General features: G+C 34.6%; 1 protein-coding gene across 3 annotated transcripts in view; it reads left to right on the plus strand.

Annotated features, from left to right (window-relative positions):
• The window catches only part of Csmd3 (CUB and Sushi multiple domains 3), a 1,148,052-nt gene that overhangs the window by 858,553 nt on the left and 262,580 nt on the right, over window positions 1-26,919 (plus strand). For all 3 annotated transcript variants that reach the window (XM_006993205.4, XM_042265493.2, XM_042265494.2), the window contains 3 exons: window positions 964-1,166; window positions 16,731-16,922; window positions 23,772-23,910. In XM_006993205.4, the coding sequence (XP_006993267.1) occupies window positions 964-1,166; window positions 16,731-16,922; window positions 23,772-23,910 (534 nt within the window). The remainder of the gene's footprint in view (window positions 1-963; window positions 1,167-16,730; window positions 16,923-23,771; window positions 23,911-26,919) is intronic.

The raw sequence follows: 26,919 nt of genomic DNA on the forward strand, positions 1-26,919 counted from the left end.
AGAATACAAACTGGGCTCCCTCACTAATGTGAAGAAGAAACATGAATGTAACGGGCCTTGACAGTTCCTGTCTTCCCTGGTTGTGAGCACATTTCTGAAGAGTCTACTTTCTAATCCTTTAACTGTTTCCTGCTCATTTCCTCCTGAGTTTTGAAAGGAAGTTCACACATCTTCAGGTCGCAGCAGCCTAAGAAATTCCAAACCATTGGCTAAGTCCACAGATTAGGTCTCACAGGCTTTCAGTAGCTCCCACTCCAGCTTTGCTTTTTGGACTTTGGGTATAAATTAATAACTGGACCACTTGCCCTTGACATTTGAACTAGTTACTTCACTAGAACTCACAATAGCATTAAAAGTAGGGAGGGCTTTAAAGGAGCATGAAAAGTGTGCTAATTGATGTAAATGAAATTCAGATAGGTTTCAAGGTGGTGGACTCCACTGAATACAGTATGAACTGCTGCTGCATTGCTTCTGTAAGAGAATACAAAGAGCTTAGAAGAGAATATGGTGGAACTATCAGCTTGCAGATCCTTAGTATAGCTCATACATAGTTTTAGTTAAATATAAAAATTATTACTCTTAATTAAATTTCACAAGACTCTGGGATATTTTAATCAACAAAGAATATTTGGTATTATTATGTAACCAATACGGAAAACTGTGACTGGTCACGTGTCAAGCATAAAACAGTACTGAGTCTAGTTAAGTTTCACAGTGTTACCAAAACTAACTGATAATCATTTTAAACAGATTAGACATAAAGTAGAAATAACGTATTTAATGCCATTCTTAGGAAGTAAATTCTTCTGTTCACAAATATTCTTTCAGGTGGCACAATTTATTCTTTAATTTTAAAAAAGGAGTTTCAGAAAGTCAAAGCAACAATATGTGTTTGTTCTATTCTGTTGTTAATATGGTTCTTTTCCTTATTTAAAATAATCAAAGTGTATGCTCCTCCCACAGCCTACAGTTTCTTGCTTTTGATACTGAAGCATCACATGATATACTCCGAGTTTGGGATGGTCCACCAGAAAATGAGATGCTATTAAAAGAAGTTAGTGGATCTCTTATTCCTGATGGGATTCATAGCACTCTCAACGTAGTGACTATCCAGTTTGATACGGACTTTTATATCAGCAAATCTGGATTTGCAATTCAGTTTTCAAGTAAGCTTTCTGTTTGACTTCAAATTGCAAAAAGAAATTATGTATTTTAAGCATAAAATTTTACTATTATGCATTTTTTAGTATAATTATTGTTAAATATAGATTCTGATCTTCCTATTTCACAGCAGAAGAAAGAAAATGCACTTGGGGAAAAAAACTGAAATTAACTGTGTATATTAATTGTCAGGTTTTTGCCCCGGACTAAGCAATAATCCTTAAAATAATAATATTGTTAAAATAATTCAACTAAAGAAATAATTATATCACAAAATCTTATATATATTGAACACCTGTAATTCAAAATGCTTAGGACCAGTATTTCAGATTCAGAAATTTTATTAGTTTTTAGACATCTAAATTAACTTAGTGAGATATTTTAAGAATGACACAACAGTCTGAATATAAAATTCATTTATGTTTCATATATACCTTAGAAATATGGCTTTAAAATATTATCATATAACTTATTTGTGCATCTGCCCTTCCACTGAGACTAATTATATGGGGTCAGATATTGAATTTTCCACATGTGAAACATAATGCTTAGTCCAGTTTGGTATACTCAACCTGAAATACCATAAAATTGTAATATTTTAAAAATAGGAAATAAGTGAATATTTTATATTTTTTATTTTGTAAATGATATACAACAATGAATTAATTAATGAAAGAATATTATTTACAATATTAAAATAGTATGTTAAGAACACATTATATAATGCTATATAGTTAATGTATTATCTGTTATATGAAAATAAAATATCAACATACAATATAATATAAAAATAATTCTATAATAATATAGTTAATATAATTACTAACATAATGACTGATAATACATTATTTTATTTTATTATTTATATTTTGCTTATTATATATTTTTTAGTTTCTTATAGATTTAAAGATAGGAAAAAAGAATAGGGACTAGTGGGTAGCTCAGTGGACGAGGGCTCTTTTTATGTCAGTATGAGGACTTAAATTTGAATCTCCAGCACCCAGAGGAAAAAGCAGCAATGGTTTCGTTAACACTGCAGCATCATTGAAATAGTGAACTTCCAGTGCTATGAGAACATTCAAAACTCCAGTCTCTAGCAGTTTTGTTTATTTTTCCTTTATCTTCTTATTCATGTCTACTACTTCATTTCTGCGTTTTTCTTCTTATATATTTAATTTTTTAAAGTGTGGGTAAGATGTCAGAGAAGTGTTCATTCCTCATTTTTTCTGATGGTTGTTTGACAACAGCTTTGATTTCTGTACTTTAATAATGCAGAGTGAGCCGGGCGATGGTGGCACACACCTTTAATCCCAGCACATGGGAGGCAGAGCCAGGTGGATCTCTGTGAGTTCCAGGCCAGCCTGGTCTACAGAGCAAGATCCAGGATGGGCACCAAAAGTACACAGAGAAATCCTGTCTCAAAACACTGAATAAATAAATAAATGAATAAATAAATAAATAATAAATAAATAAATAAACAAACAAATAAATAAATATAAAATAATGCAAGATGAATGTTTTAAAAGGCTACTGTGATGGGGTTCTGCATATACTAACATAAAATATGCTTAGATTGATTATCTGGGACTTCAAAATGCAGAAGTCTAGTCTTTCCTGGGGATTTTGTATAAAATTTTTCTTTGCGAAATGAGTGGTTTGTTTTTATATGTGTTGGATTTGTAGGTGTAGAAACATCATGTGTCATACTTGACATAAATGACATGAAGACATGAGTGAATCTGCCTCTATAGTAGATGATCAGATTATGTACTACTACTTGAATCTCACAATTCACTTATTAAGGGCACACAGAGTATAAATAGATTATGGATGACATGAATTAATGGAATTAGATCCTGAACATCTTTTGTAATGCACTTGTTTCAGAGCTTCCAAAGTGTTAAGCTCACTAGTGAGAAAAAAAAATATGCTTTTCATGAATGAAGTTTTGATTAGTGCCAAGAACCCCACTTTGTGCTTACGTTGCCCTTTATGTACAAGATCTCATTCATTTCCCACAACAGCTTTATAAAATATCCCGTAGCGTCCAATTCACAGATAAGTGCACAGAGGCTGGACAGTAAATTGGTTTATTAGCAGTCATATAACTAGCAGATATCTGGAAAGTGGTCCATGTATGTCTGAAAGTAGATGAATTTCAGGCTTAGTGAATAGGAAATGCTTAGCAGTTATTATTCTGTCATTATTGCAGTGTATATATGTAATATATGTCAAAGGAAACGGAAAATTTTCAGATATGCATTTCTAATTTCAATATAGGTCTTTCTATAGTCACTTTGTCATCCTGATCATTTTTCAAGCACTCTGTCAGAGGAGAGAGAATGAAGCAAAGGAAGAGAGTATACTTGCCTATTGGAAAAGGTCATTTGCCTTTTGATCTAACCACTTTGCCTTATGTTTTAGTTAGGCTTCCTATTGGGTTGATAAAACACCAGGACCAAAAGCAATTTGAGAAAGAACAGGTTTATTTTAGCTTTCAACTATGAGTGAACGCTCCGTCACTGACACAAGTCAGGGCCGTCACTCCAGGATTTGGGAGGCAGGAAATGATGCAGAAGCCATTGAGGAATGCTGCTTACTGGCTTCCTCCCCATGTCTTCCTCTCTCTGATTTCTCATACACCGCCAGAAAACCTCCCCAGTGGTAGCACCAGACACAATGGGCTGGTCCATGCCATATCAAACATAAACCCAGAAAACACCCTACTGACCTGTCTACAAAGCGAATCCTCTGGAGGTATTTTCTCAATTAAAATTCCTTCCTCCCAAATAACCCTACCTTGTTTCAAGTTAACATAAAAACTGACAAGCACACCCTGGCAAATGGATGTGGAAACAAGGAATTATATAAAACAACATGGAATTGTCAAAGTAATCAGGTGTATTAGAGAGGATGTGAATGAACTACAGGCTAATCAATCATCCACCGGTGCAGGACAAAGTTAGCCTGCAGGTCATAACTGGCCACTTCAGAGCCCACTTCAATCCCTCTTTCCTAGAAATCTATTCAGTCTACCCCTTCACTCACTCTAATACAGTCTGCTAAGGACCACATATTAAGCACATTAATCCTCTTATAAGTTTCCAAATGCAATTTCCCTTCATCCAAACAAATCTACACACACATACCATGTGGACACACACACATGCATGTAAACAAACATGCACACACTCACCACACGTTGCTCCACCTGTTCTCTATCACCCAAGCACCTTTCTCCTTAGGTGTTGCTGCTTCAGATACATTGTTCTTCATTCATCCAGACTTGTTATTAATATTCTTTCTTTGGAAAATATTCTTCTGATGCATGAGCTTCATTTGCCCTAGTTGTCATGTGTTTCAAGTTAATATCAGAATCCATAATTCAGCAGCTCACTTTTCCAGCAGGGTTTTAATTATGACTTTGCTGTTTGAAATGTATTGTGAATTATTTTGTCTATGCAAATACCTATATAGAACCTAGATTTTGTTAGGAGCAATATATAATTCATTGACCATAACTGAGGTATTTTTAACTGTCAAAATTATGTTTAGTAAACATAAACCAGGACAGTCTAGAAAGTCATAATTCATTGCCATATTTTAGTCTGTTTTTTTTTTTTAAATGGAGCATCTTTTCTTTTTCTGCTTCGAGTGCTTTATGAGTCTAAACAAAAAGTAAAACCTGTTCAACGGAAGTGATTTCTTTGTACCTTTTACATAGCACCCAAATCTTCAACAGAGAAGTTCTGGGGTGGTTGATTGATGGTTTTTATCTGTGTTTTAGATAGCTTCCTGACTTTCATTCATACAGAATTAGATTATTAAGAAAGGCAAATTTTATATTACAAACTTTATCAAAACATTACAAATTTTATAATTACAATGACATTAATAATACAGAAAGGGAAATCAAGTTAATAAAAAGATATAAAGGTCATAGATATACAATAATTTTTGTACACAATTGAAGTATTATTGTGTGAAAAAAGAGGGAACAGAGAACGCACATGTGACATCTAGCTAATTCAAAGCACTTCTGATTCATTCTAGTCAAAAATCACTCTTGAGGACAGATTTTGTCATTCTTGTACCTGGAGAACTGATCTTTAACACCTAGCTCATGGCCTAGAACTCAAGTCAGAAATATCACAGACAAAATGAAGGCTAAGTAACTTGCATCCATATTACAAAACAAACAATAGATGAGTCATCTGCTAAGCTGTTTCTTTGGAAGTACCCAGCTGACTTAGACACACAGGCAAAGGCATCCCATTGATTAAGTACTGAGAGACTTAGTGGGAGATAGAGTGGTGGACGGGAGTAAAGTTCTCATTATTAGTATAAGATATATAATCACATGATTTTTGAAATTTGAACTACATGATCACATAAATTAAAATAATATAGGTCTCTGATTCTTTGGAGCATCCTTTTTGTACCCTTCCCAATCTAATTTCCAACTTTTTTTGTATTTTGCTCATTTAAGCAATCCCCGTAGTTCATTGAAAGACAGAGTAGTCAGTAATGAAGAGATGAGATAGAAAAAAACAAGGGTTTTTAACCAAACACATAACCAGTGAAATTCATTTCACAGAACTTAGTTTAGAATGAATTTAACTGAAATGTGGGCTGAATAGCAACTTTACAGTCTTCACCACGCCACCATCAGCAGCCAAAACTTCTCTTTCATGATCTGTTCCTGCTTTGTAGATCCTGTCGCTTTGCCTCTTGGTGTTATAATCTGCGAGGCACTTTTGCCTAATCAGAGCTACTTAAGGCTGACACTGCCACCTCATGCTGTCCGAAGCTCTGCCCTGGCTTCTCAGCAGTCAGCCTCTATATCCGCTACTTAAATGTCTAATCTGCCTGTCCTGTTCCACTTCAGTTCTACAGGGAGGCATCATGCTGTCATTTGCCCACAGAATAGTTGATTTTGACAGAGCATTTTCTCTGCTCCTCACTCTTTGACCTCTCCATTAAGAATCAGTACCTGCTGGGTAATATAAAACACCGAGGCTCATAACTTCTACTGTTGAAAATTCTCAAAGAAATGGATGGCTTCACTGGGGTGGGTGGAAGTCTGACAGCCTTAAAGGACTGCATGACACCACTGCCTTTGTTCCTAGCCTCATTATTGTTAGGTGTACTGGGTAACAGTCAACTTGACACTCACTTCATTATCCCTCCATATTTTTCTCCACACTTCTGCCTGGCTGGCTGTCAGAAGTGAAAGCTGCATATCACTTTACTGTTTAAAAGTATTTAATGCTTTGAGTTCAGGTTTAAACAGAATATCCTGGCATTAAATGTAAAACGTCTTTACCTTATGTACATGTTAGAGTTTGCTTTCTGTTCTGGGATAAAACATTGACAAATTCCAACCCCTGTGTCATGTTCTGACCATGAAAAGATTGCAGATTACAGTACATCACTGAGGAAAATCAAGGCAAAATCTCAAGCAGGAACCTGGAGGCAGAAACTGAAGCAGAGACCTGGAGAAATGGCATTTACTGGCTGGCTTCCCTTGGCTTCCTCTGCTATCTTTCCTATACAGCACAGGCCTATGTGCCTAGGAATGTTACTGCACACAGTGAGCAATGATTAAGATGACCCACCAACATGCATACATATCAATTTGATGGAGGCAATGCCACAGCTGTGGTTCCCTCTTCCCATCTGTATCAAGGTGACACCCAGCATTAGCCATCACAGTACCTAGGCAACCTATCACCATCATGCTTTCACCATTAATATTTTATTTCTATATATTTATAGAATTTATATATTCTAGCCATCTACGGTACTCTGGAAAGATAGTAGATAGTCTATTTAATATTTTTCTTTTCTGAAAACCCTCTTCCAAAGCTTTGGAAAACTTATGCTCATATTCAAAAATCTATAAATACTTAGTCATTTTCCAAATCCAGGTCAAACACATTTCTAGTATACATAAACTTCTAAACAGAATTAGTCACTACACTTACCATATGCTGATACTATGCGCAGGTTGTATTGTAATTGTTATGCCCTGATTTGCTTATGATATTTGTAGATGTGCTTATCCTAGAATAGTGATTAATTCAGTGTTTGTCCTGTATTTTCCAGTCTTAACAAAGTATCGCCATCGCATTGCAGTTTTAAAATCTATCTTGTAGTGTATGATCTATGTTTGTAGTACTCAGAGGTGTTATGATGTAAGGTTAAAGCTGAAAGACAAATACTGATATCAGTATTTCCCAATTTCTTTCAGATGCCAATTAATTCACACTTCCCTCCCAGGACAGCATGTAGGACATTTATAAATAAAATTATATTTTTCCCAGATATGTACTCTATATAACATACTGATTATGGATGGTAATAGGAAAAATATTTGACACCATTGCCCTGACAGCCAGTGTTATGACAGCCAGATGTGGCATAGACTCTATTGTGGTTTGAAAGCTACACAAAGATTCTAGGCAATGTTTTGCAGAATTTGTGGAATGTTTTTTCCTAAAGTATATAGAAGCAGAGGCTAATAGTTGAATTATATACATAAGTTTAAATGTGTTGTGAGTACGTTTGTGATTTATTTTGTGAATTTAACAATGAGTTATTGCATCACAAAATGTTCTTACTGTTCTGTAATATGTATTTTGGTAATAATGGGATTTATAAGGCATATCTAATATTTAGTATATACCAAATATAAACTTCTTAATAATACCGATATCTGTGAGGAAGTGTGTAATGAAAGTGAGCTCAGCTGAAGGGGCTACCATAAGAAGATCAGTCAGTAATGACCAATGCTATTCCGCAAACCTATACTGACAAACTTGAAATGAAGCTACAAAGACAACAAGAATGGATTTTGAACAGTCTTGTTATTACCATTTATAAACCCAAGTATTTTTTTAATCTAGGAAGATGATATATGAAAAAAATAACACAATCCCACATAGCTCCATTAAAATAACACTTTTAAATATATATTAGACTAGCAAACATAAACCGATTATTTACTAATGAAATAAGAAATTAGTGTAAGGACTGGAGAGATGATCATTGGTTATGAGCAATAGTTGTTCTTTCAAAGGAACTGAGTTACATTCCCAGAACCCACAGGGTGGATCACAATCATCTGTAACTACAGTTCCAGGATAGCCTTCTTCTGACTCCCATAGGCAAATGTAATACCCTAAATTAACCAGTAAGCCCCACATGCCCAGGGACCTGGTAAGCTGGTACAGATACATGCATGCAGGAAAAGCATAATGCACATAAAATGAAATAAATCTTAAATAAAATCAATTAGTGCGATATTGAATTATATATGGTCTAGAAATATTTAGCCCTTGACTGCCTGGCCCTTGAACAGGATATCATGAAAGTGGGAATTTTTAGAACAGCGATGCCTTTACTTCATTGCAGACCAGAAGTAAAGAATAAATACAACAAGGCCAGGACAAGGTGTAGCCCCAAAGACATGCACTCAGCAACAAGCACGGCTTTGTCTCTAAAGTGTCCAGCATCTCCCCCAAGTCACACCACCCGCTGAGAACTTGATTATCAATATATGATCCCGAGAGAGACCCTTGATATTCAAATGATAACATTCCATCCTTATCTCCAAAAGTCTTTCACCATCTCATAATGCCCATTTCCAAAGGCACCCAAGTCTTAGCATTATGCAGAAGTCCCACTTAAAATCCTCCTCTGACCCTGACAAAAACTTGTACCTGTAAACTCCTATAGAACTTGATGGAGCCATTTTCCTGGCACCCTCTAACTCTCATTACTGTTTAGTTTCACCTGTCTTTGAACATGGGCAAAACATACACATATCTTTCCCAGGACATAGCATACATGGCCTCCACCCAGCTACTCACAGAATCTCCATTCTTAGCGGAAACACTGAATTTAGGTTCCTAATGTCTACCCATTCTTGCCAATACTTCCCTTTCTTTAGCGTTATTCTGATAGTTATCAGGTCATATATTCTCATAATTTTGTACATGTCTGTGTTGGTCACTTCTTCAAACATACTTTCATAATTTGTATGTCTTTCTAAGTTGCATGCCTTTTCAACTCAAGTCCATGCTTTTAGTTGATATATAGTCTAAAGTGGCGTCAAACTCAGTAACTTCCCACAAAATCCATTAAATCCAACCTTCCAAAAATATTAATATTCTACTTAAAATCTGACTTATATCATCATCGATAAGTTGTAACATAAAGTTAATTTCTCATACAGGTAAGATTAAAAAAAAAGTCTCCAATATTTTGAATACCAAAAAGTTACAGTATTGCTTGCATTCTCACTTTGATTCTGGTATTAAGGGATTGAGTCTGTATTATCTTCCATTGCTGTGTATCTTTTAACTGCAAGGATATTACTTGGTTCAATAATAATTTGCTGAAATATATGAAAGTATATGAATTCATGAAGATGTTTATGTGTACTGGGAAGTATATTAAAACACCAGCTTTGGGCTTGTTTTTCCATAATATGCATTAAACAGCTTTGATTCTCTCCTGTCATACCTCCATGCATCTTAACCCAACTTACTGCATCATTGATGTATCCTTAGAACATATTGTGATTCTGAAAGAAGTCACATATCTGTATAGCTAGCAAACTATGGACTTTATAATTCTGCTGAATATCCTTTATAAAACTGATGGATCGTGCATTAAGCAAATGCTCAACCAAGACAAAAATTTTTTAGGGAAAAATCTGCATGTAGGTCCCTATCTGCATCATAATTATTTTCTGATTGATTATACTATGGATAGGATTTCTCTTCCTGGTTAAGGAGTCCATTTAGCCAACTCACCTTCATTATAGAGGACAAAGTATAAAGTATATTGTCAATTTGTAGTCAACACAAAAAACATGGAAGACAGGAAGGAAGGTAAGGTGTTATGAAGGCCAAATTTGATCTATGACCTTGTGGAAGTCACTTGAAGAATTGTGAATGTATATACTACAAAATTAAAATTTATACCAAATGGTTTTAAACTTTCATTCGAAGATCAACAATTTCATAAAATTGTGTATATAACTGTGACATTGGAACCATAGATTTTATCTAATCCTGGGAAAGACAGGTAAAATATGTCTATGCCAGCTTATCAAATAACGGAGCAAAAATCTATAGAACTGAGACAAACTGATCAATATCCGTCTCTTTATGCAATACAGTCTACCTCCTGCATCTAATTGTGCTTCTTATTCAACTGCATGAAATGTAAAGTTGTGTCTATTTTAAAGGTCTTAAACAATTTTAGAACAAATCATCCAATACTTAAAGATAAATGACAGGCAAGAATCAAAAAGTCTTGTGAATGTGTTTATTCTTTGTTACCCAATGCATTTTCAAGATCTGAGCTGGGCATGGTGGTACATGCCTTTACCATGTCTCAGGAAAAGAAAAAGAGAAGGGCATATCTGGAAATTTCCCAATAAAATTGCTTGTTAAAATATAGCTATAAAATTATATTACTTTGCAAGTCTATTTATTCAAACTACAGGTAATGAGAATGTTAAATGAAAAATGAAATAGATACTTGTTCTCAGCACAATAAAAGATATCCCCCTTTGAAAGTAACTCTGGCCATAGGGAATTTATTTCTTTTCATAATACCTAGAGAGAAAACCTCATTTTATTAGAAACAAATGCACCTATACCAGGAAAATTTGCTGTTACTAAAAAACAACAGAAAAGAGTCGGGCAGGTAGAGAAGCTAAGCTGATTAAGTATTTGCCTTAAAAGCACTAAGAATTTAGTTTGATACCAGAGTGCAAGTGAAAGTAGCTGGCATGTGGCATGTGCTTGTATTCCCAAAGATGGGGAGAAAGTGATAAGTGGATCCCTGGAGCTCACTGTTGGCCAGATAACCAATCTGCTTGGTGAGTGCCAGGCCAATGAGAGATATTGACTCAAAATGGAAGTAGATGATACTTAAGGAATGACCCCTCCCCAGCTGTCTGGGTCTCTTCTGGCACAGGCCTGCACACCAACATGCAAATGCACCTGCATATGCACGTGCATTTGTACAGACAAAAATATATACAAACATATACATAGAAACACAAAATTGTAAAGGTTTTTTTTTTTTTGTCCATATACAATCTATTTCTTATGTCAGGAATGTTCCTTTCTATTATGAATTCATTTTGAATGAAATTGCTTTTCTTTAGTCAACAATTTTTTTTTTTTCAGAGCTGTGGACCGAACCCAGGGCCTTGTGCTTGCTACGCAAGCGCTCTACCGCGGAGCTAAATCCCCAACCCTAGTTACAATATTTTAAAAGGAAACTTGCAATGACCTCAATAGAATAAAAATTTTGCACAAATGCTATTTTGAATTTCATTTACATTTTTACTTTTCAACTCAGAATATAGAATATTTTCATATATTGAAAATATGTTGGTGATTGTAAGGTGAGGAATTTATTGAATATTTTGCAAAGAATTTAGACAGTTATATAAAATATTCTACAACCCAGGGTATTTCTGGTCACTACCCATATTAATATCAAAAAAGGACATACAAATGGTTTATTAGAACAAAAATGTGTTTCATAATTAAATATATAGAATATTAACTTAAGTAATTCAGAACAAAAATAGAAATTGCATGTTAATTCATTGTGAGTCAATATACTATTTTCTGATAACACTTTTATAGTTTTGTATGTAAGAAAGATAATAAAAAGCTTATTTGTATGAAACTCGTATTCTATATAAGCTTTCTACATATTATGCTAAATTGCTGAAGTGCTTTATGAGAAGTTCCAAGACATAATCAAAATTTATATAATAACAACAGAAGTGAGAACCACATTTTAAAATTTTAGAGTTGTGTGCTCCAATATAGAGAAAAATTAGTATTAAATAAAAACTACCAGTTCCTAAATAATGTAGTTAATTCTTAAATAAAGTCACAATATTAAATAATTGTTCATAATAATACTAATTACGTGACATTTTCTCACTCTTAAATGCCTAGCAGAAATAACATAACTCCTGGAATGGTTGTTTTTTTTCATTTGTTGTTTCTGTTAATTCAGAGGGAAAAAATGGTTGGTGCTAAAATGATTATAATTTTTCCTACTCACAAACACAGAAGGTAACCAGTATGAATCCAAACTTTGAATAACTGAAGAAAATAAAACAATAGCATTCCTACAAAGTAATTATTTCTGTGGGTATTTAACTAATTGCTTTTAGAACTCCAGTAATTTCAAGTGGGGAAAAGAGTTCTTTGGTCTTTCATTAAACCCCCTCATACTCCGCTGTGTTTTAAAACCTTACTCCTAATTTGTTTATTAACTGAGAGAAAATGGAACAGTAGGGATTTACCACCTCTTTCCTTTCAAGTCAATTAGACCTCCAGGCAAATGTATATTCTCACATAAGTCTCAGCCTAATGTGAAAGCTCTCTTATTTAGATAATTTGTCTCATTTTAATCATTAAGCTTAGAAAATTTGATAAGAAATACATATTTTACCCTCATGTTTACCTATGACCAGATGATTCTAGCTATTGCTTTTCAGTGTTTCTATCTGATTCTGTACATACAAATACATATGTACGCATATAAATATAAAATGTATTTATATATCATATATTGTTATACATACTAGAATATCTATCATAAGCTTAACAGATTTTGTGGGTGTAGAATTAACATAGTAAGCCCCACCCAAAAAAGCAAAACTCTAAAGTTTCCTGTTAATACTCATTCTTTTATTTTTCTTTTGAAGTCTGTTGCATGTTTTTCATGATACCACCCCTTCCAAGGAAAACATCTTAAGTGTAGATGTTGAACATATGTGTCAAAGATTCTTCTATAGTTATGTAAATCAAACTCATATCTTACTTCCCTTTTCTTAATATTCTCATGTAGGGGTTCCCTTGTTAGTCTAAGAAGGAAATAATCTCTCCAGAAATAAGTGGCATGAGCTAGAGTTAATATTTTAAGACTGGATTTGAACTATTCCAAAATTTTCTAATTACAGATATAATATCTCTTCTGAAAATGTGTTAAGGTTTATTATTCTATGAATTGGGAAGAGGGGTGTTTGAGTTTCTGGGACAGTGACAGTTAAAAGAGAACACTCTACTGTGTTATTTGTGCTTTGGGTTATGAAAGTAGACCAACAGGGGTTTAAGCTGTGCTATGCATCTTTACTTCTGGTAAATTTAAGACAGCTTTTTTAACAGGCCTAGGCTTATCTCTAAATTGAGAACGTGGTAGCAGTTGGTTCACAGAGATCTTTTTTTTATTTGAGGATTAAGGGAATTGTATGTCTGAGGTTGCTGGCCATTCCTCAGAAATGCTACTTTATCAGTAAAATTAATGAATATCTATGAGACTTTAGTATTCAACTAGCTTACTAAGAGACTAGTTCTAGAAGGCTATCTAGATTTTTTTATACTATTACCAGGGATTGGTAAAATGGTACCTGGAATCTTCATTTTGCAATTCTGAAAAAAGGCATATCAAATTAAAAGGTAACATTTTTCATTTCTAAAATCGGATATTTAAAAATTATTACTTTAAAATATGAACACAAAAATTTGTATAGTTGTAGATTGCACATTCATCTTGCTGGTATTGCTGCTTATCTGGGGGTGTCAAATTTAATACCATGCTGTCATTTTCAGTTTCTTACTTGGGAACATTGTCTTGATTCCTCCACAACTAAAGTCAAGACGCTGCAACACAATATGGGCTTCAGTGTTTCATTTACATAAACACATACTAGACAGAAGATGTGTATATGTAAATGAATGTGTATATGTAAATGAGGAGAGCAAGCTTGATAGATGATTACATTGAGTATTCTCTTGAGAGGTAACTTGTCTGACAATCCGTTATTCAGCTAATTAGCAGACCTGCATATCCAGCTACTTACATTCCTCTGTATTCACAAACTTGTCTACTAAAGACAGGAAATAAAATTCATCAGTGCCACTAGTACTAACAAAACTTGATGTCTGTTCAATTTGTGTATCTGACATACTTTACCCGATTCTCCCAGATAACATGTTGCAGATATATAGTACAATATCACAGCCAGAATTCTGACATTGGTGTAATTTACCCACCTTATTTAGATTTCAACAGTTCCACAAGCACACATACATTACACGTGTAGTAATTTTATGGTTATAGATTTCTGTGACAACCACCATAGTCAAGACTTAGAACACTTCCATTACAAGGAGTCATATACTAATCACAACCAATTACCTTCGAACACTTCTTCATGCATTCTAATGCTGTCAACTAATTATCTACTTTCACAAATTAGTCTCCTTAAAAATGATATATAACACAAGCAAACAATGTATAATCCTGGTATTAAATTTTAATGTGACAACTTCTGTGACACCCAAACTGTGTGTGTGGATTTAAGCCTTGTTGATGCTGAGCACCACATCATATTACTGATGTACTGCAGTTTATCCACCTGCAGGGATAAATGCTTACATGTACAGCTTCTGGGTTATAAAGCAAGTCTATGATAAGTTCTACAACAAACTGCAACAACACTTCATGGAGGGTCTGTTTCCAGTTTTATTCCTGTTGCTATTATAAAACAGTGAAACAAAAGCAACTTAGAATGGTAATGATTACTTTAGCTCACAATTCCAGAGTATAGTCCATCATTATGGGGAAGGCAAAGTGAAAGGAAAGAGGTTACATCACATCCACGATGCAAGCGTGTTTGCTTGCTTATGCTCAGCTGGATTTATAAATATATACAGTTCAAGACGCCCTGCCTAGGGAACGGTATCACCCACTGTGGTTTGTCCACCCACCCCTCACCCAAACCTGGGTAGAGGCCAACCGCAGTCACTCACTGAGGGTAATTCTAGGGTGTGTCAACTTGACAAAGCTAAGTGTGGCAATGCAATAGCATCCTTCAGCTCTCCCAGCAATGTGTGATGACAACGATGCAGTTTTTTCTAAAATTTTGTCAGCGTCTAGTGTACTCACATAATGCCATTCATTTTATTTAATGTTAGCAAGTTTAATATGGTATCATAAAGGCTTGCTGTGATTTTGAATTTCATTTTGTAAGTTAATGATGTGGAATATATTTTCACATAACATCTGATGTTCTTTGAAAAAAATCTTTTTTTCCATCTTTCAATTTGATTGTTAACTTAAGTTGAGGGAGTGTTATTATGTCTGTTCTCTCTCTCTCTCTCTCTCTCTCTCTCTCTCTCTCTCTCTCTCTCTCTCTCTTTTCCTCACTCTGATGTAAACTGGGTATCTTCCAAACATTAGCAGTGTTTTTTTTCAATCCTTCACAGTGACTTTAACATAATGGAATGATTGCTTTTAAATGTCAACATACCACAGCCTAGTGTATTGTGGTGGTATTGTGTTCCCCAAAATATTGTGTACTCTAATAAATTTATCTGGGGTCAGAGAACAGACAGCCACTATATACAAAGGCTAGAAAATGGAGGCACTCACACCTTTAATCCTAGCATTCCAGAGATAGAAATCCCTCTGGATCTCTGTGAGTTCAAGGCCACATTGGAAATAGCCAAGCATGGTGACACACACCTTTAATCCCAGAAAGCCAGCCTTTAATCCCAGGGAGTGGTGGTAGAAAGCAGAAAGATATATAAGGCGTGAGGACCAGAAACTAGAAGAATTTGGCTAGTTAAGATTTTGGCTGGTTAAGCATTCAGGCTTTTGAGCAGTAATTCAGCTGAGACCCATTCCGGATGAGGACTCAGAGGCCTCCAGTCTGAGGAGACAAGACCAGCTGAAGATTCGGCGAGGTGAGATAGCTGTGGCTTGTTCTGTCTCTCTGACCTTCCAGTATTCACCCCAATAACTGGCCTCGGGCTTGATTTTATTAATAAGAACTTTTAAGATTCCTGCTACAGTGTATCTTGAAAAGATAGTCTCAGCTGAGGGCTTTTCTAGATCAGGTCCACTTGTAAGCATTTTATGGGAGCTCGTCTTCTTCATCGCCTCAACTGAGTTGAAATGAACAACTCACCATGAATGTGGACAGCATCATTTCATGGGCTGGACACTGACCCTCCTGTGTTAGAGTAGAAAGCTAGGTGACAGCAAGAACGTAAGGACATGTTCTTTTTTTCTTTACCCTTGTGTCTGGATGCGATGTGACTAGTTTCTCCAATTCTTAAAGTGGAATGCTGTATCCCATAATTGTCAGCCAAATAACCACTTTTTCCTTGTGTTTTTTGTTTTCTTATTTGTTTGTTTGTTTGTTGGTAAAGGTATTTGTCACACAAAAGAAGTAGCTATAACATAGGAGGATGTGGAAATTTATTAGGATGTCTAGTATTTAGTGACTCAGATACTCGGCTACTTCTTAGAAAATGCTCACACATAGATTTTTTTCAAGAAATACAAAATCATTTCATAGATATTTTAAAGTTAATTCAAGAATTTTTTACAAGTCAGTTCCTATAAACACATAAACATGAGGGAAGTTGTAAAGGTTTAGTCCTAAGGTTTGGAACTGTGAAACTGCTTCTGATAATATAAAAACTAAATGCCTTCCTGCCTTTTGATAGGTTCAGTCGCCACTGCCTGTCGTGATCCAGGAGTCCCCATGAATGGCACTCGGAATGGGGATGGACGAGAACCTGGAGACACGGTTGTCTTTCAGTGTGACCCTGGCTATGAGCTTCAGGGACAGGAAAGAATAACCTGCATTCAGGTAGAAAATCGGTACTTCTGGCAGCCCAGCCCACCAGTCTGTATAGGTATGATTAAAGAATAATTAAAAATTTATAAAATAGAATGCAATGATTAAAAGCTGGTATTGATATTCTTAAACACTATATTCCAGAAAAATGGTACATGAGAGTCTGAGATTTCAGAGGAGCATCCACAAACCACAAAATGTACAAAAGTAAAAATGGTAAATACTCATTTCCATAGTTAAGAGGCGATGACTTTAGTATATTCTGAATAGCTCAAAACTTATAAAAGTTCATTAATCAGATTTCCTGAAATATTTTCTCAGCCTTTATTCCTTGGATAAAGCTGTTATCTCTTGCTTTAAAATGTAGAGGCACCAAGAATCTACATTTAAAATGAGCTGGGTTGATTTACTCCCAACATGCTTACTTCTTCTAAGAAACTAGTATCAGCAGCTTTTTTGAGAGATTCAAAGGGTTGATTTTCCATTCAAGTTGGGAATATCAAAAGAACATCAAGCATTGTTTTGAAGATCTGAGGAGTGTCCAGACCTTGTCCCATGCTTTCACTTGCCTGACTTTTGTCCCTATGCTTGTTCTCAAATCTCCAAGTCACACTCTATAGAGATTCGAGATACAAACCTTTTGATACTAGAACTGAAAAAAATCAAGCTTAGGGAAATGGCCAATTTTTCAATACAAACATTAAGAAAATCTTAAATTTAATTAGATTGTTTAACATTAAGCTGTTCTGTTCAAGTATCAATGTAGATGTCATCCTCAATTTACAATGTATTTTCACTAAGCCACGCTTATGGTTATACTCAAAATTTTTCTTCATTTATATATTCACAATTTCATTGCACCATAAGCAGCTTCAAGGGCCATTCTGCATCTTGCTAATTCAATTGATATATGCAAATTTAGCATGTTTTAAATGAGAATCATTATTTTGGTTCATTTATATGCAGCTTATAAGTACATTTTCAATAGAGCTTTATAGTTTCTTTTGGAATATCATGTGGAATTAGAAAATGTGTTTTCAATACTTCAGTAAGTAGTAAACAAACTCAATTAATTCCTCCATGTTGTAATCACATAAAAGTTACAAAGTCAAATTCATTAGTTACTTGATCTCTCCCATCTACTGGGAATTTACAGTAAAATAAAAAAAAATACCAATTCTTACCAACCTGTTTCTCAATGAAATGAAAGCTAAAAAATGTGGTTTTTTACAACACATTTTCTGTATTTTGTAGATAGGCTTTTAAAGCATAAAATTCACTAACATTCAAAGGCCTAATCCTTACTGGAGGAAAAATGGTAGTTCTAGGTCTCTTCTGTAGATAATAAGGAACCAAGAGTATGAAAGAGACTTAAAATCTAAAACAAAATAATCACATAGCTTGTACTAGTTCAGATTTTGAGACATTTGTTTTTACAGTTAATCTACTCTAGCTATGTTGTTCTATTGCTCTTTATGCACTACTGTGAGGTTTAAATTATCAAAAGTCAACTAATTTATATTTATAAAATCTGTATCAATAAAACCAGGTAATAGATGCAGCTTCTGAAACTTTTCTAAATAAAAGAGGCTAAAACATATAAAGTATATTTACTTAAGGTATGAATATTCTATTCACTACTTGGTTAGCATATAAGATTATAATCCAATGGAAACTCCATATTATAACTAATTGAAATTTTATTGCATCTCAAAAAGAGAATCTCTATATAAAACAAGCCCACCAATACTCAAGAAGGGAAGGAGGAAGGGCTCACAATCCCCCACAGCTAACCATGGAACTATTGACTGTTATGGCTTCTCATGGATGGAGAATTATTCTAAGTGGATTTTTCCAGGGAATGGCTCCACACCAATAAGTAGTACAATTTGGACTCCATGTTTTATTTTTTCATTTTTTTAAGAAGACATAAAATTGGAAGGGCATGGGGACTTGAGAGTCACTCTGGGAGGAATTAATGTGAAGAATGAAGGAAATTTTTGATCAAAATACATTTCTACATGATATTCTCAAAGATTTAATAAATATATATTTTATAGAAAAAATTGATAAAATTCCATGAAAATTACTGCAGATTGTCTGGCTTTGTGTCATTATTAGGCCAGGGAATCACTTAGTAGGATTACTAGGGCTATAGCATTATATTAACAGTATTTTTTATGCAGAATCCTAAAATAATGGGAGAAATCCACTGAACATAAAGAAAAAACTTCAATAAGTGTAAAGAGTTCTGAGAAAGACTCTTATAAAATTCCATTTATAACCTACAATATGCCCTAGCTAACAGGGCCTGATACTAAGGGAGAAAGTTGAGCACTAAATCTTACTTATACAGAGCAGGGTGTGGAACATTTTTGTATGGATTATGGAACTGAGCATTATTTTCTTGGAAGGATAAGATAGCTTCAGGAGAAGATATGCATTAGAAGTTCTCTGAGGAAGAAAATAACTTATAAAAAAGAATCTGAAAAATTGCTAAGGCTGCAGAAAGCTTGACCTCTGCAACTGATAAGAAAGAACTCCATGATTGGAAATACTATGCCAAAGATTAAACCCTGAACTTTTTAGAAACTCCGTAAGTGTGTCTCAGACCTTAGAGAATAAAGCATTTTACTTGCATGTGAAAAGAAAAAAATCAGCCTCATAGCAAGTACCAAACAGAAGGATGCCATCTTTAGAGAGTTAATAGAATTCATTCCAACAAAATTGACAGTGTGAAGATTACTTTGACATTGCCCGAGGGAAAGTAGCAGCACTCAATATAAAGGTAAATAACAAAGACATTAGTGTGGGTGGGCTGCTGAAAAAGACAGTACACGAATAAAATGGAATTGGTAAAAAAAAAAAAAATTAAGAAGATTGTAAAATAGATCCATAGCTGCTGCCCCTGCAAACTGTCTCACAGAAAATACACTCAGAGCAAATCAGGCATGTCAGGATTCCAAAGAAGACAACTGAAATTTCATTCATGAATGCCTTTGATTTTAATTTGGGTGCTTTATGATTAGACATGTAATGGATTTCTAACTAGTATTCAAAGTTGAAGATATTTTAGAATAATTTTATGTATTTATTGGCAAACTAGGATTTAGAAATGTCAGAAAGTTTTACTCTCTTGTTGGCTCTGTTAGATTTTCAAAACTGCCATAGCTATGAAATACATAAGGAAAATATTGATAATGTAAATAATGCTCCTAAAGGCTGTGATAATTTTAAATCATAAATGAAACTAGATAAATACAAATGTAAGAAACATTTTAAAAAGAAGAAATTACATGAACTGAAAGTACATGGAATTATAAGATTTTTTTTAAGATTTATTTATTTATTATGTATACAGAAGAGGGCACCAGATCTCATTACAGATGGTTGTGAGCCACCACGTGGGTGCTCAGAATTGAACTCAGAACCTCTGGAAAGGCAGTCTGTACTCTTAACCTTTGAGCCATCTCTCCAGGAATTATAAGAATTTTTAACTCCAGCATTATGGCCCAGTAGGTTAAGGTACTTGCTGCCAATCATGACCTCCTGAGCTTAATACCCAGGACTCACATGATAGAGAAAAATAAAACAACTCCTGGGAGTCATCCTCTCACCTGTTCTTGTTTTGTTACAAAAACACAAAATTAATGAATTACTGTAATTTTAAGAAGGAATTTTTGTGTTGTTTTGAATATAATTTATACACCAAAGTGATGGTAGATGATATTCCAAAGGATATAGAGGTCAGGTGAGGCAGGTGCCCTACAACTGGGGCATTGTCTTTTAAGTTTTACAGTACTACTGCAAACTTTTTACATTTCCATGCTATGATTAGATAATTTCACTCAAAAGATAATTGGTAGAAACCGAAGTCAGTTATCTCCATAATTCCAAAGAAAGATATGAGTTAATTTGGGTCAAGAAATTTGGTAGCAAGTAAGGAAAATAAGTCAAATTGAGGTGTAATTATGAGCTAGATTCTTGATACATCTTGATGAACTGGATTTGAAGATTCAGTGAAGAATGTTAGGCTCCATTCCTGGAAATCCACATGTTGGCAAATGTTAATCAAGTAACTTAAGAACAAAGGAAAGAGACATTTTGACATGAGTATTATGTAATTTTGATATTATATGATTTATATACACTACACTAGGTAGTGATAGCTTTTGTGATTTGTAATTCCACTGAGATTATCATCAGAAAGTGATAGAAAAAGGAGTTTCTCATTAATAAAAGCAAAATATAAAACCAAGACTTACACGTATTCAACACAGAAGACTGTAACAGAATACAATAGACTAGGTAAAAATTGCTGAATAAGGGACTCAGGAGGCTACCTAGGCTACAATGTGAAATGGGAAATTTCATGATAGAACTGAAGTCTAGGAAAACTCACTAGAAGAAATTGGACCATGAATCTAGAAACTAGCCCAGCAAATAAGTTGAAGTCAACAAGTTAAAAGGACTGATTATAAAGAAAAAGAAAAATACAGTAGTTCCTAGTATACTTATACACGTAAAAGACATTCACATTGAGCTGACAGTAGATTGCCTTTCAGCTGAAGAGGTTTGTAGACATAGAAAATTTGAGGAGAGAGTTGCAGAAAGCATAAACCAGATTAAAGCCATCTGGATCTCTAGGTACGAAAGGTGATCATCTCTCTCTAACTCAATTCGAAATAGAGTACTAAAACTTAAGAGCACTTGTCTGCTGATTTATACTTGGGCACACTTTTTGGCTGTTACAGGTAAATACAACTTACAGTTATAAAACAATAAAATTAGACTTTCTTGCCGGGCGGTGGTGGCGCACGCCTTTAATCCCAGCACTCGGGAGGCAGAGCCAGGTGGATCTCTGTGAGTTCGAGGCCAGCCTGGGCTACCAAGTGAGTTCCAGGAAAGGCGCAAAGCTACACAGAGAAACCCTGTCTTGAAAAACCAAAAAAAAAAAAAAAATTAGACTTTCTTTGCCAATTGAATTTAGTAAGCATGGACATTTTATTTTAAAAGTCTTGTTACATATATGTAACTATGGGGCAGGGATCACTGGAATATGTTGACAGAGACTATTGTAACAGGGTGAACACTGTTTTCCAAGCTTCATGTGTTTTGCAAGAGTGAACACTGAAGAAGTCTTTCACTGAGAAAATTCACTAGAAAGAGGGGAAAAAAAGGAAGAACACGTTTTAAGTGTGGTGTGATTGGATAGTTCAGAGCACATTGTACTCCGAATTTTGGTTACTGTTCAGAATGTGGTGTATGCTGGAATAAAGCTGATGATGGGTCAAAGTTCAGAGGCCTGAATTTAAAAGGGAAGCTTAACCAAAGTTTGGTTGCCTAGACTTTTATTCAGACTGTTGAGTGGAGTAGTGTCTGCTTTTGGTTTAGTCATACTAAGCAAAAGGTAGGTAGGTTTGGGGAATTGTCTATGTCATACATGAGCCTAAGTTAAGTTTTATGGGGAAGTATGATTTGTTATAATAATTACTTTTCTTGAACAACAACAAAAATGGATATGGAGACTGCTTAAGTATCAGGTAAATTAGACTTCTCAGGTCAAAGCAATGGCAGGGGGTGGGGTGGGGGGGGGTGGAGAAAATGCCTCTATGGAGCTACACTTTGTTTTTGGAAAAGAAGACTTCAATGGAAGCTGTGACGTAAGCGAAGGTTCTTGAGTAGAGGTTGATTCATATCAGGCTGAGGGTGTTTCCCACACACAAGTAAGGGAACAGTGTGGACATGTTATGACTGAGAATTTACATGTTTCTAAATAGCTAGGAGCTGAGGTTGCTCTTTATATATAAGGGTAGTGGCATGGAGTAGCACAGTGATGGATATGAAAAATTATTGACTTCTATTGATTTTTGCCTAGCTAGATGAAATTTTCTTTTCTTCCAAATTCAACTTTTGCTGCCAAAAGAATCTGTTTGCCTTATGGCTAAATTGTAAATATTATCTAAGAAAACAACAGTTTTAAAAGTCAGACAAGAATGTTGATTATGTAGAAAAAAAATCATGAGAACACACACACACATATATTCACTCTATCACTGGGGACATATTACTTTTTTAATATAATCATATATCTTAAAGAACCTCTGAATCTAACTGAAAAATATTTCTGACTGTCCACTGACCAATCGGACATGTCTAGGGCAGAAATAGAATTTGTAGTGATTGCCAATTTTTATCAATCAAGTAACTAGGTTTTAGGAAAAGACTTAGAGTCACAGGAAGATTGTTGAAAAGCAATCTCTATTCTTAGATTATCACTTCTTTTGATTCTTAATTATTATTAAAGCCTCTTCTACAAATATAAAAATGATGTAAAAGAAGCTGTACAAATATGCAAAACACCATAATCCTATCCATTGATTATCATTGTTACTCTTTTAAGAAAAAATATTGCTGTATAAATCAAGCTGGATTGGATTCACAGTCTTCCTACCTCAGCCTTCCACATACTGGCTTCGAAAGCATTTATTATTTGAGATTTTGTTTTACTTTGCTTCCAAATTTTTTAGTAATTTTCATATTTCTTTTCTAGTAATCATAGAGAAACCATTTTTAAATTGCTCTTGTGATGTTTTACAGTTTGCCTGACACAAAATAGTAACACATGACCTTTTTTAGGATGTTTTAGATGCCAGTAAAAGCAGTTAAAGTCAATGTATCATATGCGTGCATGCATGTGTGTGCATGTGTGTGCACATGTGTGTGTTCTGTGTTCAATATTTCAATGGTTTCCTTGAAAGACATGCAGTATCCCAGCATCCCAGGCTGTAAAAATGAAGTGTGTGCAGAGTTTCACATACCCTCAAAGAAATGTCTTCACAAATCTAGACAGCTAATGGATCTTATTAATCTCTTAAGGTATTTTGTTTGCTTGTTTAAATTAAAGCACCTTGTGGAGGCAATTTAACAGGATCTTCAGGCTTTATCCTTTCGCCAAACTTCCCTCATCCGTATCCGCATAGCAGGGACTGTGACTGGACGATCAGTGTCAATGCTGACTACGTAATCTCCTTGGCATTTATCAGGTGAGTTCTTACACCTCTCCATGTATAAAATCTTCTGTGGCTAGTTTGCTGTGGCATTTGTACTAGGTAAGGATTTTATATGAAAAATTAATATCAACACTAATACTTTACAGTTGCTGATTTAAAAGCCTTGTTGGGAGATCAGCAGTACCACAGGTCAGGGGTGAGAATTCTCAAGGGATATCAAGGGCAACCAAAAGTGGGAAAGGTCCAGAAGCCTATTGAATCACAAACTTTGATCTCTATTATTTTTCTTTCTCTATGTATTTATCACCCTGATTCGACCAATTGGTTTTTCTTATACTAAAAGATTAAGCAGTCAATGATTCAATATCATTTGTCTCATGTTTTCCACAACAAAACTCCCTTTCTGCCGTGTGTGTGTGTGTGTGGTGTGTTGGTGTGTACTGGATTTGGGAGAATCTGTCTTCCTAATCACTTTCCTTTTTGGTTTCTTATTAAGTCCAGCAGATGAGAAAAATGTGATGGGTCGTTACTAGATATTTCAGCAGAACTTGCTGTATTCCAGAGGCTTTTTATGAGGAAGCTCTCAAGGACACATTATTGTGTCATAGCCCCAGGAAGATCATTGCATGGGAACTAACTGAGTTGGAACTGTAGATAGAACTCTAGACTTAGCGCTATCATTTGATTTATTTAAAAATTTTTTTTTTCCTCATGATATTTTATCACAAAATGTGACTTCTTTCCATTTGAGATTTCAGTGAGGGGATGGTGTTGGCTGGACATTTAGGCCAGAGACAGAAGAGCTGACTAGCATGAACAGAACTATGTATGGATTCAGTCCCCAGAACCTCAAAGCAGAGCAAAGGGAAAATAGTTCAATGAGACTGTAGTGTTTGCACTGTTTAAAGTGACTGAGATCTTCCTAATTTAAAATTCTGCTCTTGTTCACAAACATTGATGTAACCAATAGATTGATCTACATAGCTCAGCTGTTCTTTTTACCCATAGTAACTTAAAGAGGCTTGGGATCTGTATAAAATGTTAAGCCCAAACATAAAATATTTTCTAACATATTGAAGCCAACTTGAAAAGCAGATCATTTAAAATCATGAAAATTGGTGGAATGTAGACATTCTATTTTGGTAATTCATAGTATTGAATAAATGATGATGGCTGATGCCAAGGTCATGACAATGAGATTATTGGTTATTTCAGGCCATTATTACCAGGACTTCCTTGGCAAAATGAGATTATTGTCCCCATTTTTTGCTATTGGAAAAAACTGCATTTTAAAAAAAGAGAAAGCCTCAAGATGTTTGATACAGAGCTTTGTTTCATAAATTAAATTAGCTAATAACTTGCGGATAAAGGGCTATATGGCAGGAAATATAGAACAGAAATTTGATTTCCAACTCGGGCATTTATTATGTGACATAGGAAATCTTTTACTTTTACAGGTTTCAGTATATTCACCAGAAAAATAAAAAACTACAACTCTTTCCTTGCATCTCAGGATTACCATGACCAAATTAATTTTTATGAATGTTCTATATTTGTACAAGTGTGCAATCCTCCCAGTGTTTGTGTGAAAGGAATCATTGCAGATAAGAGCCTAAAATTTCCTAAAGAATTTTTTCACTTTCAACCTCGAAAAAAGCTATAAATCAATACATTAAGTATTCACTTAAGGCCAAACCAGAAATTCAGTGAAATATCCGGTACTCAACTTTTAAATGGCTTGTTAGCATTCCAACCACAGGAACTACTGTCCTGTCTTTTGCAAAGTGCTTGTTCCATCCTGCCTCTGGCAGTGAGACAGACATGGAGGTTGTTGTCAAAAATCAAAGTTTCACAAAGGAGAAAATTCACAAAGCTGTGTTCCACGAGGGCCAATGAAATCGAACCTATTCTGACTTCTGCTATTAAATATCAATAGTTACCAAAGTCCCTGCTTCTGATCCATTGACAGGATTTAAGATTAACTAGTTGAACTTGGCAAGCTGCTGTATAAATTAATGTTTGATGTTTTCTTAATTTTTTTTGTGCTACACATGACCTTAGACCTTATATAGGAAAAGGCTAGGAATCAGTGCACCACCCCCTCTTTCTCCCTGACCATTTATGCACAAATAGACTGGTTAGTACTGGAAACCATTATGGGTTTCAAAAGAAACAAGTTCCAGAAACTTGACATTTTTGCATTCTGTATATTTGAAATATTTTAAATAAATACAAATATAGTAAAGTTACAGCAGATGATACCTTAATATTGACAAGCTTTCCTGATTTTATTTGCAATAATTCATTTGCAAATAATTGGCTTTTCTTAATGACCTAAATGAGTTCATTTTTTTCCTTCATTGTTTCTGAATCATATGGAACTATCAATAGCTGGGTTATCAATAGATTACCTAGCTCCTAAATATGTGCAAACCATGATCATTATGTGATAATTCTTATGTTTTGTCGGGTGAAAGAAAGTTTATAATGCAAAATATTTTAATACCTGAGAGTTTGAATCATCTACATTTTAAAAGTCATTTACCATGATCTAATTTTGAAAGTCTATAAGTATGATTTTCTTTATATTATTCTAATAGAAAGTATATACATATACGGATTTCCATATATTTCAACAAAGCTGCCTAATAGAGCATTCAGTATATTATTGAATAATTTTAAAACAATTTTTACATTTATCTTTTTATTGAATCAGGTAGTTGATGTATTTTAAAGTGCTTGTGTTTTCATAACTAACAATGAAAAGAGTTACACCATTATAATATAAAATACATGGTTAATTAAAAAAACATAATTGTCACTTTGTAGATATAAAGTAACTTACAAAAGAATATGTAGGTTAGAAAGTGAAGAAATGAGACTCAAATAGGACTTATTCCCAATGTGGTGTCCTGTCCTCTGTTAACCCACATGAGCTACTTTAATATCAGGACGGCTTACTCATTCCTCCTGCCAATTTGGTACTCATGTCCAGTAGTAGACTTTTTTGTCAGACAAACTTTTATATCAGATTTATTTCAC

Source organism: Peromyscus maniculatus, chromosome 20 (assembly GCF_049852395.1).
Source record: "Peromyscus maniculatus bairdii isolate BWxNUB_F1_BW_parent chromosome 20, HU_Pman_BW_mat_3.1, whole genome shotgun sequence".
NCBI lineage: Eukaryota > Metazoa > Chordata > Mammalia > Rodentia > Cricetidae > Peromyscus > Peromyscus maniculatus.